The sequence below is a fragment of the Protomyctophum parallelum genome (genome assembly GCF_964188405.1).
Source record: "Protomyctophum parallelum genome assembly, chromosome: 19".
In the NCBI taxonomy this organism is placed as follows: Eukaryota; Metazoa; Chordata; class Actinopteri; order Myctophiformes; family Myctophidae; genus Protomyctophum; species Protomyctophum parallelum.
In genome coordinates this window covers 39885106-39897868 of record NC_139717.1, presented here as the reverse complement: position 1 = coordinate 39897868, position 12763 = coordinate 39885106, and the positions used below count along the sequence as shown (strand labels likewise).

The 12763-nt window shown below is 45.5% G+C and overlaps 1 protein-coding gene across 2 annotated transcripts in view; it reads left to right on the top strand.

The window, feature by feature from the left end:
• phip (PHIP subunit of CUL4-Ring ligase complex) overlaps positions 1–10565 on the top strand; it is a 74965-nt gene extending 64400 nt beyond the window's left edge. Inside the window, exons 36-41 of one of the 2 annotated variants that reach the window (XM_083791124.1) lie at positions 1174–1326; positions 3604–3818; positions 4782–5047; positions 5757–5909; positions 6786–8643; positions 8698–10565. In XM_083791124.1, coding sequence (XP_083647250.1) covers positions 1174–1326; positions 3604–3818; positions 4782–5047; positions 5757–5909; positions 6786–7564 — 1566 coding nt within the window. In that variant the 3' untranslated portion in view covers positions 7565–8643; positions 8698–10565. Of the gene's footprint in view, positions 1–1173; positions 1327–3603; positions 3819–4781; positions 5048–5756; positions 5910–6785; positions 8652–8697 lie in introns of both variants that reach the window. The other variant, XM_083791123.1, reaches the window with a different exon arrangement.
• Positions 10566–12763: the final 2198 nt, after the last annotated feature.

Sequence of the window (12763 nt, the reverse complement as noted above, 5' to 3'; positions counted from 1 at the left end):
GATCGGGATTCCCCTCCCACTCAAGTCAAAATAAAAACCAACGGACAAGAAGGGGGGAAGTCCTGCCTCGTGTCTGGGCCAGCCAATGGCCAGCTGGGCCAAAACGGAGCCAGCCAATGGGCCAGCTGGGCCAAAACGGATCTAGAAAGATGGCGACTTACAGTGCAGGAATAACAGGCTTCATTTTACGTCCATGTTAGACCCGGGGAACGCTTTGTCCATATTTTTTTACAGTCTATGTTTAATACACTGTTTCCCAAACGTATATCCTACATATATGTTCCTATATCTATATATTTTTTAATTATTATAATAAGGTTTAAAAGAAATTGAAAAAAAAGAAAGAAAATACACTCCACTCATTACATATCCTACTTTACATTTTCAAAAAGTAGAGAATTTAGCAGATTGTCTTTTTTCACCAGTTCTGATTATAACATATACTATATATACTATATATATATACTATTTTTTGCTCTGTTTCAGAGACTGAATATTTCCCTTTTGGGTCTCGAGTAGAAACGTTTGGGAATCTCTGCTTTAAAGCATTGTTGATATCTCTCTTCTGACTGCCCTGTCTCTCTCTCTCTCTCTCTTTCTTTCTCTCTTTAGTTCTCTACCGCTTTCTCCCTCCCTCCCTTTATATTCTTATAACAGTCTAACAGTTCGACTGATAATTCAGAAGAGAAAGAGGGCGGTCTAACTCATTCTCCTGCCCTCTTTCTCTTCTGAATTCTCCGCCTCTTTTTTAATTATCTATCATATTCTATCTCCCGTTTCCCTCTAATTCTCTCTCTCCCTCCCTCTTTCTCTCTCCCTCTCTTTCTCTCTTTAATTCTCCCATCTCATTCTCCCTCTTTCTTTCCCTCTTTAATCTCTATCATTCTCTCTTTCTGTCTGTTATCTGACTATCTCATTATGTCTCTCTCTCTCTCTCTCTCTCTCTGTATCTCTTAGATTCTCAATTCTCACATTTATCTCAGCCTTTTACGTGTCCCCATACGTTCCTCTGCTTGTCTCAGGATTAACTAACCCATACAGTACGTTCCTCTGCTGTCTCAGGACTACCCCATACGTTCCTCTGCTGTCTCAGGACTACCTACCCTAACCCATACGTTCCTCTGCTGTCTCAGGACTACCTACCCTAACCCATACGTTCCTCTGCTGTCTCAGGACTACCTGCAGATCGTCGAGTCTCCCATGGACTTTAGCACCGTTCTGAGCACGCTTGCTGCGGGCAAGTACCAGTCTCCCATTGAGCTCTGCAAAGACGTACGGCTCGTTTTCAGCAATTCCAAAGCCTACACTCCCAGCAAGAAGTCGCGGGTAAGACCAACTGACGCTCGCACGCGCCTCGCACACATTCACAGATACTCATGTTAACCAATTTACAAGAAAGCACTCGGCTCATGTCATGTGGACTTGGTCTGAATGCTCAACTATCCTTTCTGCTAGTCTTTCAAGTAGTCTATACAGTACATTTCAAACGTGCACCAATGACTTCCACCATGTAGGTGAATTACCCTGCCCAGTGCTCATTGATAAGCTTTAATTAATTAATTTAATTAATGAGAAAATGGCATTTGATCAACACTTTAACCCATTCTGACAGGGCACCCATTTTGGTGTTGGCATCATGTCGTGCTTTAGCTATTGAAAAATAGCAGATCTACAAGCTCATATCGCGCCACCGAGTGGCGCGATACGAGCTTGTAGGTCTGCTATTTTTGAAAAATCGAAGAACGACTGACATTTTTTAGAATCTGATCTCAGGTCAGAATGGGTTCGTCAGACCAGCGTGTGTCCAGTGGAAACCTCGTATGAATCTGATCTCAGGTCAGAATGGGTTAAATATAGATTGATATTACTGTCAACGAAATAGTATAGTACCACTGGGATTTCCAGAGAGCCCCCCGACTGTTTTGATTGATTCTTGACAGTGTGGGAGAGAGAGTCTGCTCAGGTGTGTTGCTGGCATGCCTCACTTTTATTGGTATGCTTTGAAATGTCGAAGGTCGCTGTTTCCAGAGCCATTGAGTTGCGTTCATGCAGCCCTGGAGTGTGACGAGCTGGAGTTTGATATACATCGTTTTCAACGAGGACAAGGGCGGTTGCAAATATCAGCAATTTTAGGCATGTGTGCAACATCAACATGACAACTGTTTTAACCATTCTGACCTGAGATCAGATTCATACGAGGTTTCCGCCGGACACACACTGGTCTGATGAACCCATTCTGACCTGAGATCAGATTCTAAAAATGTCAGTCGCTCTTCGATTTTTCAAAAATAGCAGACCTACAAGCTCGTATCGCGCCACTCGGTGGCGCGATATGAGCTTGTAGATCTGCTATTTTTAAATAGCTAAAGCATAACATGATGCCCGGTCAGAATGGGTTAAAGTATTGTACAGTGACAACTAAAGTCTCTGTAATGTTTATGTTGCACTATTACTAAAAAATGATCTAAAATAAATGGATTTAAGATCATTAAAGCTGGGCTGTTGCCTGAGTCCAGTGCATTTCCCAACTCCCGGTCCAGGACGCCATTGGACTGGCCCCATGAGGTGAACAGAGTTGTCACAACTCTCATCTATACGGCGCTGGCTGTTTCATGCTTCGTGTTTTGATTCCTTTGAGCCTGGATGAATTCTACCAAATCAGTTGCTAACTTAAGGCCCGTACCGGGAACTGAACCCGGGACTCGCCGTCAGGCATCAGAGCCTAATAGTGAGAATAGCGTTATTCTAACAAAGTATCCACACCAGCCATGTTTGGTGGTTGAGTTTGTCACTCACAAGCGCAAGTTTAAAGTGCTTTCAGTAATTGTATCACTCCCCTCAACCAGGGCAAATAGAAGTTGGATATGTAATAAGTATTGTCGACATTGAGTTTTATTTATTTTTTCATATTTGATATGTCTCTGTTTAATGCTTGCCCCTGGGTTTGTCACAAAACTTTAATAAAAAGTAGGGCCGGGACTAATTGCGATTAATTTAGATTAATTAACTACAGAAAAATTAATCGCGATTAACTACAGATAAATTAATCGCACCTTTTTTTTCACCGCGGAACGTTTCTCACTGGGCGCTTTTCTATAGTACTGAAAACTGGAAATAATAAAAAGTCACCCCATTTTGTGTTGCCTAGAACTGGAGGTCTGACAAAAAACAGTAACAATATGAAGTAAGTACAGCTTTGTGATGTCACTGAGATGTACTTGTTACTGTTACTAAATTCATTTCAGACCTCCAGTTCTAGGCAACACAGAATGGGGTGACTTTTTATTATTATTTCCACAACAGGTATATTAATGACAGTAAAATGTTGAAAATGAGTGGTATCCTGTAGTCACTATTCATTGATTCACTGGGATACCAAAAAACATTAAAAAAAAAAGGTTTCTCGCTGTTCTCGGGTTGAATATTGCGATTAAAATGTGATTAATCTAGATTAATTAATCGCAAAGCCTCTGATTAATTAGATAGATAGATTTTTATCGAGTCCCAGCTCTAATAAAAATATTTTGAAAAGAAAGTATTGTCGACATTGTATATTTTATATGATCATATTGACACACTGTGCTGCCATGTCCCCGGCCCCAGATCTACAGCATGAGCCTGCGCCTCTCCGCTCTGTTCGAGGAGCACGTCGGCTCCATCCTGGCCGACTACAAGGCCATCCACGGCCTGACGGACAGACGGACGCGGCAGGGGAAGGACAAGCAGACGCCGCGGCACGCGACGGACAGACAGACGCGGCACGCCATGAAGAGGAGGAGGCGGAGGAGCGAGTCCCCCGCCAGCAGCACTGCCTCCAGGTACCGTACAACCCATTCTGACCTGAGATCAGATTCATACGAGGTTTTCCACTGGACACACACTGGTCTGATTAACCCATTCTGACCTGAGATCAGATTCTAAAAATGTCAGTCGTTCTTCGATTTTTTTGCAAAAATAGCAGACCTACAAGCTCGTATGGCGCCACTCGGTGGCGCGATACGAGCTTGTAGATCTGCTATTTTTAAATATCTAAAGCACGACATGATGCTAACACCAAAATGGGTGCCCGGTCAGAATGGGTTAACGCTGTTAGTACAACCACATAGACAGGGGATCTTTAACGGTGTTAGTTGAGAGAGAGAGACACACACACACAACCACTTTGCTGAAAGTAGCCGATCTACAATCTCACGTTGATCGACTATTTTTTCGGGCTAAAGTTCTCCTCAGAATAGGGATGCTACTCATGCTAGGGTTCAGATGGTTAATGTAAAACAAAATACAAAAAATAATTATTCTATCACACTGTAGTAACTCTGAGGACCTCCTAGGGGTCCCGGACCCCCTGTTGAAGACCCCTGACATAGACATAGTTCTCTTTTCTACTTATGTCATTTTATACTAGGAATACCGTAATTTCCGGACTATAAGCCGCGGCTTTTTACCCATGATTTGAACCCTGCGGCTTATACAACGGTGCGGCTAATCTATGGATTTTTACAGCTAACGCAGAGCCATCTCAGGCTCTGAGCTAACGTAGCTGCGGCTTATAGTCCGGTGCGGCTTATAGTCCGGTGCGGTTTATAGTCCGGTGCGGCTTATAGTCCGGTGCGGCTTGTATATGGGATTTTCCCTAAATTTGGCTGGTGCGGCTTATATTCAGGTGCGGCTTATAGTCCGGAAATTACGGTAAATGAGCAATAGTCATGATGACGTGTGTAAGTAATCATACCATTATAGCGTTCTAACTAATGCCCTCATGCCAACCCTTCCCCCCCCAGCCCAGAGAGGAAGAGACGGGTCTCGTCCCGGGGTGGTGGTGGTGGTGGTAGGAGGGAACCATCACCTCCCCCGGCCCCCTCGCGGACTGCCTCTCTCAGGCACAGCCTGGCCCCCAAGACCCCCCCGCAGCTCCTCAACGGGAGGGCCGACACACAGGCCGCTGCAGGGCGCACGCGCAGCTCCGCGCGCCATTCCGTCAACTCGCCCCCCGCCGCCTCCACATCCGCCCCGTCGTCATCGCACAACAACGCACACAGCGCGACAGGTGAGAGCAGTGTCATTATGAAATGATGCCAAGTGACTATTATCTATGTAGAACTGCGACATCCAGTGGCTGAATGTTGCCTAGTGCAGTGGTTCTCAACCTTCTCTGGATCGGGGGCTCACTTATTGGTAATCTCAAAAGCATACACACTAGCCCACCCATCTGAACGCCATGTTAAGTGGTCAGACGTTTATGTTGATGATCAAGTTGATTGTGTTCCGGCTTGGATCAATGGAACTGATCCGAGGATCCAATGGAGTACAGTATCACACAAAAAGGAAAATGGCATAAAGAAATTCCATGTATATTAATGCTATATTATCATAAAAATCTGTTTTGTCAATTATTCAGAGGCCCACTTATATAACCAATGTCCCACAGTTTGAGAACCACTATCCACAGGTCGCGGTGTCCCTTTACTCCATTCTGACCTGAGATCAGATTAAAGAAATGTCTATTACATCCTGACAGTGTCATTATTAACCCATTCTGACCTGAGATCAGATTCTAAAAAATGTCAGTCGTTCTTCGATTTTTCAAAAATAGCAGACCTACAAGCTCGTATCGCGCCACTCGGTGGCGCGATATGAGCTTGTAGATCTGCTATTTTTCAATAGCTAAAGCATAACATGATGCCAACACCAAAATGGGTGCCCGGTCAGAATGGGTTAACTGTAAAGAACCCTCCCCTCTCTGTGCCGGTCAACAGATCCTCCTGCGCGCTCCTTACGCGGCCACAACAACCCCGTGGCGGCTTCCACTCCGCTGTCCAGCGAGCGCTCAGCGCCGCCCCCGGCCCCGGAGAGCAGCCCCGGGGGTAGCACCCGGAGGAAACTCAGGACCCCCGTGCGCCACACGGCCGGTAAGACATGGAGCGCTCCTCACTCTGCTCTGCTGCCCTCTGGCAGCAGGGCTTCTTTAAGACATGGAGCGCTCACTCTGCTCTGCTGCCCTCTGCTGGCGGCAGGGTTTCTTTAAGACATGGAGCGCTCACTCTGCTCTGCTGCCCTCTGACCTCTGGCAGCAGGGTTTCTTTCCCCAGGCCATCAGACTTAGGAACTAGTTCAACAACCATCGGTTGAACTACTACAGTTCAACCGATTGTGCTCTGGCTATGTGAAATCCCCGTATCCTTTCACGCTGCCCGCTGAGGACTCCTTTGCTGTGACATCTTTTAACCCATTCTGACCTGAGATCAGATTCATACGAGGTTTCCACCGGACACACACTGGTCTGATGAACCCATTCTGACCTGAGATCAGATTCTAAAAAAATTCAGTCGTTCTTCGATTTTTCAAAAATAGCAGACCTACAAGCTCGTATCGCGCCACTCGGTGGCGCGATATGAGCTTGTAGATCTGCTATTTTTAAATAGCTAAAGCATAACATGATGCCGACACCAAAATGGGTCCCCGGTCAGAATGGGTTAAATTTGGTATGGTCATTGTGGATTTTGTCTTATTATCAACTGATTATGATTTTATTAGTTTACAATAAACAAATACAACAAAAAAACGTGTGGACATGCTCGTTTTCAGCGCAGAATGAGATTGGCAAAGTATAAAAGTATATTTTTTTCCAGAGCACTTTACAAAGGCTTACATTGAACTGACCTGCAGGGTAATGTTCTTGTAGGGAAGAATCATATCTTATGTCGTGTGAATGCATTGAACTTGACTTGGACGAACACACGTGACTGACATAGCCACTCATATCATATGTATATATGTCTCCACAGGCTCCCCTGCCAGATTGTCGCCTCACAGCGTGCCTCAGCTGAACGGCCACACCGGTCACATGACCCTGGGCGTGGGCAGGAGGGGGCGGAGACCCCGAGTGGACGCACCGCCACCGCCGCCCAGCCCTCCGGAGGTCGCGACCCCGGCGAGCCCTCCGCGACCCCGGGGCCGACCTCCGGGCAAGAAGCGAGGCAGGAAGAGCAAGCAGGAGCAGGAGGAGATGAGGAAGAGGGGCGGCGGCAATGACCACGGAGGCTCCACCCCCGACGAGGAACTCGACCAATCCACGGGCGAAGACGAGGGCAGAGCCTCCGCCTCGCAGGAAGCGGTGGTCTCTCCGCCGAGGCGGCGCGGCCGGCCGCGGCTGCACAGACCCGAGGAGACTCCTCCTCCTCCACCGCCGCCCGCCGCCGCCCAATCGCCCGACCCCTCCACGGCCAGGAGGCGGAGCACCAGGCGGGCCGCCGAGGAGAGCGCGTCGTCGCCTCCCGCTCAGACGACGCCTCCTCACCACCGCCCCCACAGGAGGACGTCTCCTCAGGAGGAGGGTGACGAGGACGAGGGGGACGGGGAGGAGGAGGGTGGGGAGGACGGGTCGGGGGGCTCCATGCGCACGCGGAACCGGGGCCGGCGGTCGGCCTGGTACATGGAGGAGGACTCCGAGGAGGAGCAGAGGCAGCTGCTGTTCGAGGACTCGTCAATCACCTTCGGCACCTCCTCCAAGGGGCGTGTCCGCAAGCTCACTGACAAGGCCAAGGCCAACCTGATTGGCTGGTAACAGAGAAACTTAAGACACATGTTAAGGTGCATTTGGTCTTCGGTTCCCGACTGGCTGTGGTCAGAAATGGGCCGGAAACGGAACAGATCAGAACAGAACAGATGCAGAGAGACAGATATATTCGTCTGTTCGGTTCATGGGATAGAGGAGTGTGGGACTGGGTTGAGGTCACTTTTGGTGGTTTGGTTTCTGTGTGTATGTGTGTGTTTACATGTGTGTGTGTTTACATGTGTGTGTGTGTGTGTGTGTGTGTGTGTGTGTGTGTGTGTGTGCATGTGTGTGTGTGTGTGTGTGTGTGCAAGTTGTGAGATTGTAGACGTCACCGGCACGCAACCAACTATAAACCAGGCTTACGTGGGTGGAGTGCCACCGGTCTGGCTGCTGCTGTAAAACCCGCAGTGACATAAAAAGGTCTCACAACTATAGACTTAGTGCCGTGACCCCTGACCCCCCCCTGACCCCAGCCACCACGCCGCCGCTACACATCGCTTCACTCTGCCTCCTCCTACGCTATTGGTCCATGTTGGACCCCTCCCGCGTAGGCACTCGGGGCCGCTCTCTGTGGTCAAGTCTGGACTTTTTAACATTGCGACGAACATGACGACGAACTGGGAAAACAGACGCGAGTTGGAGTCTGATGAACGCTCCATCTTTTGAGAGCCTTTCCTACATTCTGGACACGTGTGAATTGGAACTGTTCGAGACCTATAAGACTGCTGGTCTGGTGGTCTGTTCCCTGACACGTCTTTCTGTGTTCACACCTTTCTTTCTTCTTGTTTTTATACACGCCATCTCTGCTTTTGTAAGATTTGTAAGCGGCTTTTGGTCTTGTCTTTCTTCTTCTTCTCCTTCTTCTTCTTCTTCTTCTCCTTCTTCTTCTTCTTCTTCTTCTTCTTCTCCTTCTTCTTCTCCTTCTCCTTCTTCTTCTTCTTCTTCTTCTTCTTCTTCTTCTTCGTGGAAGTCTTACAAGTTGGCCAAGCCTCTGTGCTGATAATATGAGTGTGGTTTGTTTGTTGCTGAAATACCAAATGGTGTACCTACCTTGCTGGGTACTGTCAGATCTGGAGATTTTGTGTAGTGTGTGTGTGTGTGTGTGTGTGTGTGTGTGTGTGTGTGTGTGTGTGTGTGGGGAGGTGGGCGTGTGTGTGTGGGCGTGTCAGACGATGTTCAGCATGTCATTCAGAGAGAGAGAGAGGGAGAGACGGTTTCTCCTCTCCAAACTGTTTTTACTGTGATGAGAAGAATGCATGGGTGAAAGGGTGATTTGTACGTACATCTGAATAGACTGTGTTTTAATGGGTCCTGATCATTAGCAATACCTTGTGCCTTTGTCTTTTAATGAGTGTATGTGTGCGTGACTGTGTCTGTGTGTCTGTGTGTGTGTGTGTGTGTGCGTGCGACACTGCGTGCGTGCGTGCATCCACCACAAGCGCAGGCCTGTATGCGAAGTCAGTGTTTTGCGACGGTGCGTGTGCCGAGTGTGTGCATTTGACTGGTGTTTATCTGTTGGCATGTTTGTGTGTTTTAACACAACTGGGTGTGCGTCGTTCATTTCTCAGCGTGCAAACAGTGGCATACAGTTCTGTTCATTGTGAAACCTGTCAAAGACATGTATTTATAACGGATCAAGGAAAAAAGAGAGAAGATTTTACTGTTGTTGTAAACGTACCATTATTCATGTCAGTATAATATCCAACTATAACCAATCTATCCTGAGTTTAAACCTAAGGTACAGCGAAGCAGAGCTCCGTGTGGGCAAGCTTTGAGGCATCAATGCAATTGTAGTATATTTTAACATATTTTCTTTTAATGTTCATGAAAATGTCTGCAGTCATGACACACACACACACACACACACACACACACACACAGTTTGTTTGTGCATGTGATGTTCTATAGCACTTTCTCATGCCTGAACCGGAGCAACACGGAACGAGTCAGATAAAACTGGAGCGTACTGGATTTTGGACTGAAGTTGTTGTTTGGCGGACTGGAGAGGGAGACAGGTCTTATATTCATCTCTCTGATTGTGTGCCTTTGTCTACTCTGACACATTTATTTTGTTGTCATTCGAATGCTCGTTGTCTACTTTGGGCTTCACAGACTTCCTGTTTCTACTTGTCGGTGAGAGAGACGGGCGATATATTGTCTGATGGAGACACACGTATCACTCTTAACACTGACACACACACCCCATGCACGCACACACACACACATGTCTTAATGGACCAAGTGTATAAAGATGGCATCCTCCTGACAATTTGCTTTTACATTTGTGCTATTCATTTCATTTCATCACGGTTCATTTCAGACAAATGCGCACAGTTGCTTTGCTTTGCAAGTCTAGGAACCCTGGGAGTTGGGATGGCTATTGGACGACAGAATGATGGTGCTATCTCTGTACTCACGTCGTCTATTCGGCTAGCTCTCCGCCCTTGTCAAGTAACTCTTTCCTGTCACATATTATTCGACATTTATCTCAAACTGTTGTATCGTCGTTTTTGTTCTTGTTATGGGGTTTTTGTTAATGCCAAATTCTGTCCTTGGGCACTGAAGTTTAGAACGTGGCTTTTTTTAATGTGTTGTGGATCTGTTCTAAATAAGATGTACTGTCCTCAGAGCGATTGGTTTGTCAATAGGGGTGCAACAGTTAATAGATTATAGAAAATAATTGTTAATTGATAATAAAATGAAATAATTGATTAATAATCCATCCATATTTTGAAGTCATTGTAGGCGAAAGGTTAACTTTGAAAAACGGTCAAAAATATTCTAAAATACTGAGCCGATATGTCGCAAAACTCACTTAAATATGCTTTTTGATTATTCGATTTTGAATAATCGAAAAAGTAAGTAATAATTGCTAAGCAAATAGCTAGTTGCAGCCCTAGTGTGACAACTCTCACTTTAACAATATCCACTTGTTTCATTGGCTCGCTGTCTCTGTCGTGCACAGACAATGTTAGGTCAGTGAGGTGAATTATATTGTGCTGGAACAGTCTTTTATTCGATCTCCTGTGTTCCTTTGATGATACTACGTGCTGTCGTGCTATGAAATGCTGGTCTTTTGCGGTATCGCTGTTTTTAACCAATGTTTTTCTTCTTTTATTTTTACTTAACGATGAGGGTGTTTTCTTTTATGCACGACCTACAGTAGTATTCTCCAGATCACCATAAACCGGTCAAAGTCTTCTACACAGATTTGCCTCATTTTCGGATCCCCGGGAACAAATAATGTGAGCAGGACCATGCAAACAAAGCGTACAGTATGCTGGTGTATGCATGGATGTATATGGTGTATTACACAAATAACACAAATATCTCATTGAAGTCTCTCATAAGTAGGATACAAGCTCATGTTTGATAAAGTGAACAGGATATGGTGTTTTAGGCCCACTATTTATTGAGCTAAATGTATACTCCATCGCACAATGTGAAATGGAGCATAACATTATTGTATATCAGCTGTTTCCACACACGACCGTTGTACGACGAAGCTTAGATTAGGCATTAGCATCATTGCATTAGAACAGGGGACCTGCTATGAGACACCTTTGCCTGCTGCTTTAAAATCACCACGTACACTACCTACAGTACTTAATATCAACCCCTTCTTTCAACAGTTAAGACAGCTGATCTCAGCTAAACCAGGTCAGATTTCCTTCACTCTCCGTAATTATGACCCTCATAAGTCCATCAATCATGGGTGATCTCATTAGCGAGGAGCTTGGGACTTTTAATAGCTTTCATAAAGGCTGCTGGAGTCAGATTTTTATAACCTTCCCATCTGCATCTTTGCTTGGCCTACGCTTTGACCCTGAGTTTGTCTGATCTAGATGTATACAGGGCTGTTGTAACATGTCACAAAAGTGTGTGTGTGTGTGTGTGTGTGTGTGTGTGTGTGTGTGTGTGTGTGTGTGTGTGTGTGTGTGTGTGTGTGTGTGTGTGTGTGTGGTCAGAGGTAAAATGTCATGAGAGAAGTGGCTGCACGTGAGCCACTATACTGTTGTGTCGGTGGGATTTGAGGCTTCTTGGGTTCCAGGGAAGGGAGGAGGATCTGTAATCTGTTTTATGTAAACAGACTGAAGAGGGTGTCTTTGTTAGTTTGGATACTTTTATATATATATTATATAAATATATTAAAAAAAGAGTTAATGCAAAAAAAAAAAGAAGCATAAAGTTAGAATGTATGTGTGTAGGGGGAGTACTGCTGTCCTGTTAGTTCATACTCATATTTTAAGTAATAAACAGTTGTGTTTCCATATCTGTTTTTGTTTTTCTCCAGATAGTTATTTTTTTGTTTTGGAATACAGTAAACTAAATAATAATAATTTGTCAACTGAACCTTGAAGGGGCAAAAATGGGTTTTAATGGACTAGGTCGCCATCTTGTGGTTGCAAAACGCCACTACGTCCCCCAGAGGCGACATCCGTGAACGGCACCACCATGCGGTTCGTTCCTGTTCCTGACGTGGCGACGTGCGACAGGTCCGGTGCTTTCTCTCGTGTGCTGCGACGATTGGACGGACAAGATTGTTTGGCAATTTTAATATAGGATGTAAATACACCAGGTGCCAGTGTGGCTGCTGTGGCATGAGTGCGCGTTTTTATGTAAATAATACACATGTATGCAACCAACCAAGCCCAAACTGAAACCGCGTCACTTGTCACTGCTCTCTCCGGCGTCCTGTACACACAGGTGCTGCACAACAGCAGCTCCTCACAGTCAGTCAGGCACAATGCGCAGCAGATAGTTGACCGAAAGTTCTACTTATTCATAGTTTGATAATCTGACTCCAAGGTAAGGATAACATAATTATTTATAAGTAAATCACGGGTTGTTGGGTAGAGAAGAGATACTGACTGACTGACTGAACAACTCATGTCGCATGTTAGCCTATGTATGTAGTTTTCAAATTCAATGAATGGTGCACTTTAGATAAGGTTTTTCATTTGAAGCACATGTTGCCATTAACAAAGTGAAATTATAGTTTACAAACAGGCGTGTTTTTCATACCACACGTCAACAATGGTAGGATTAATTAGCCCACAGTGTGGTTCTAAAACTTCTAATTTAACTAACTTCAGGCTTGCTTGCTTTACTAGCATTAGAAAATAATGGGTCCAGTTTAGCCGCAATTTGCAATGCTAGATTTTTTTATAATGGGATGAATAAAGAAATTCTTTGCAGGTGATTCTT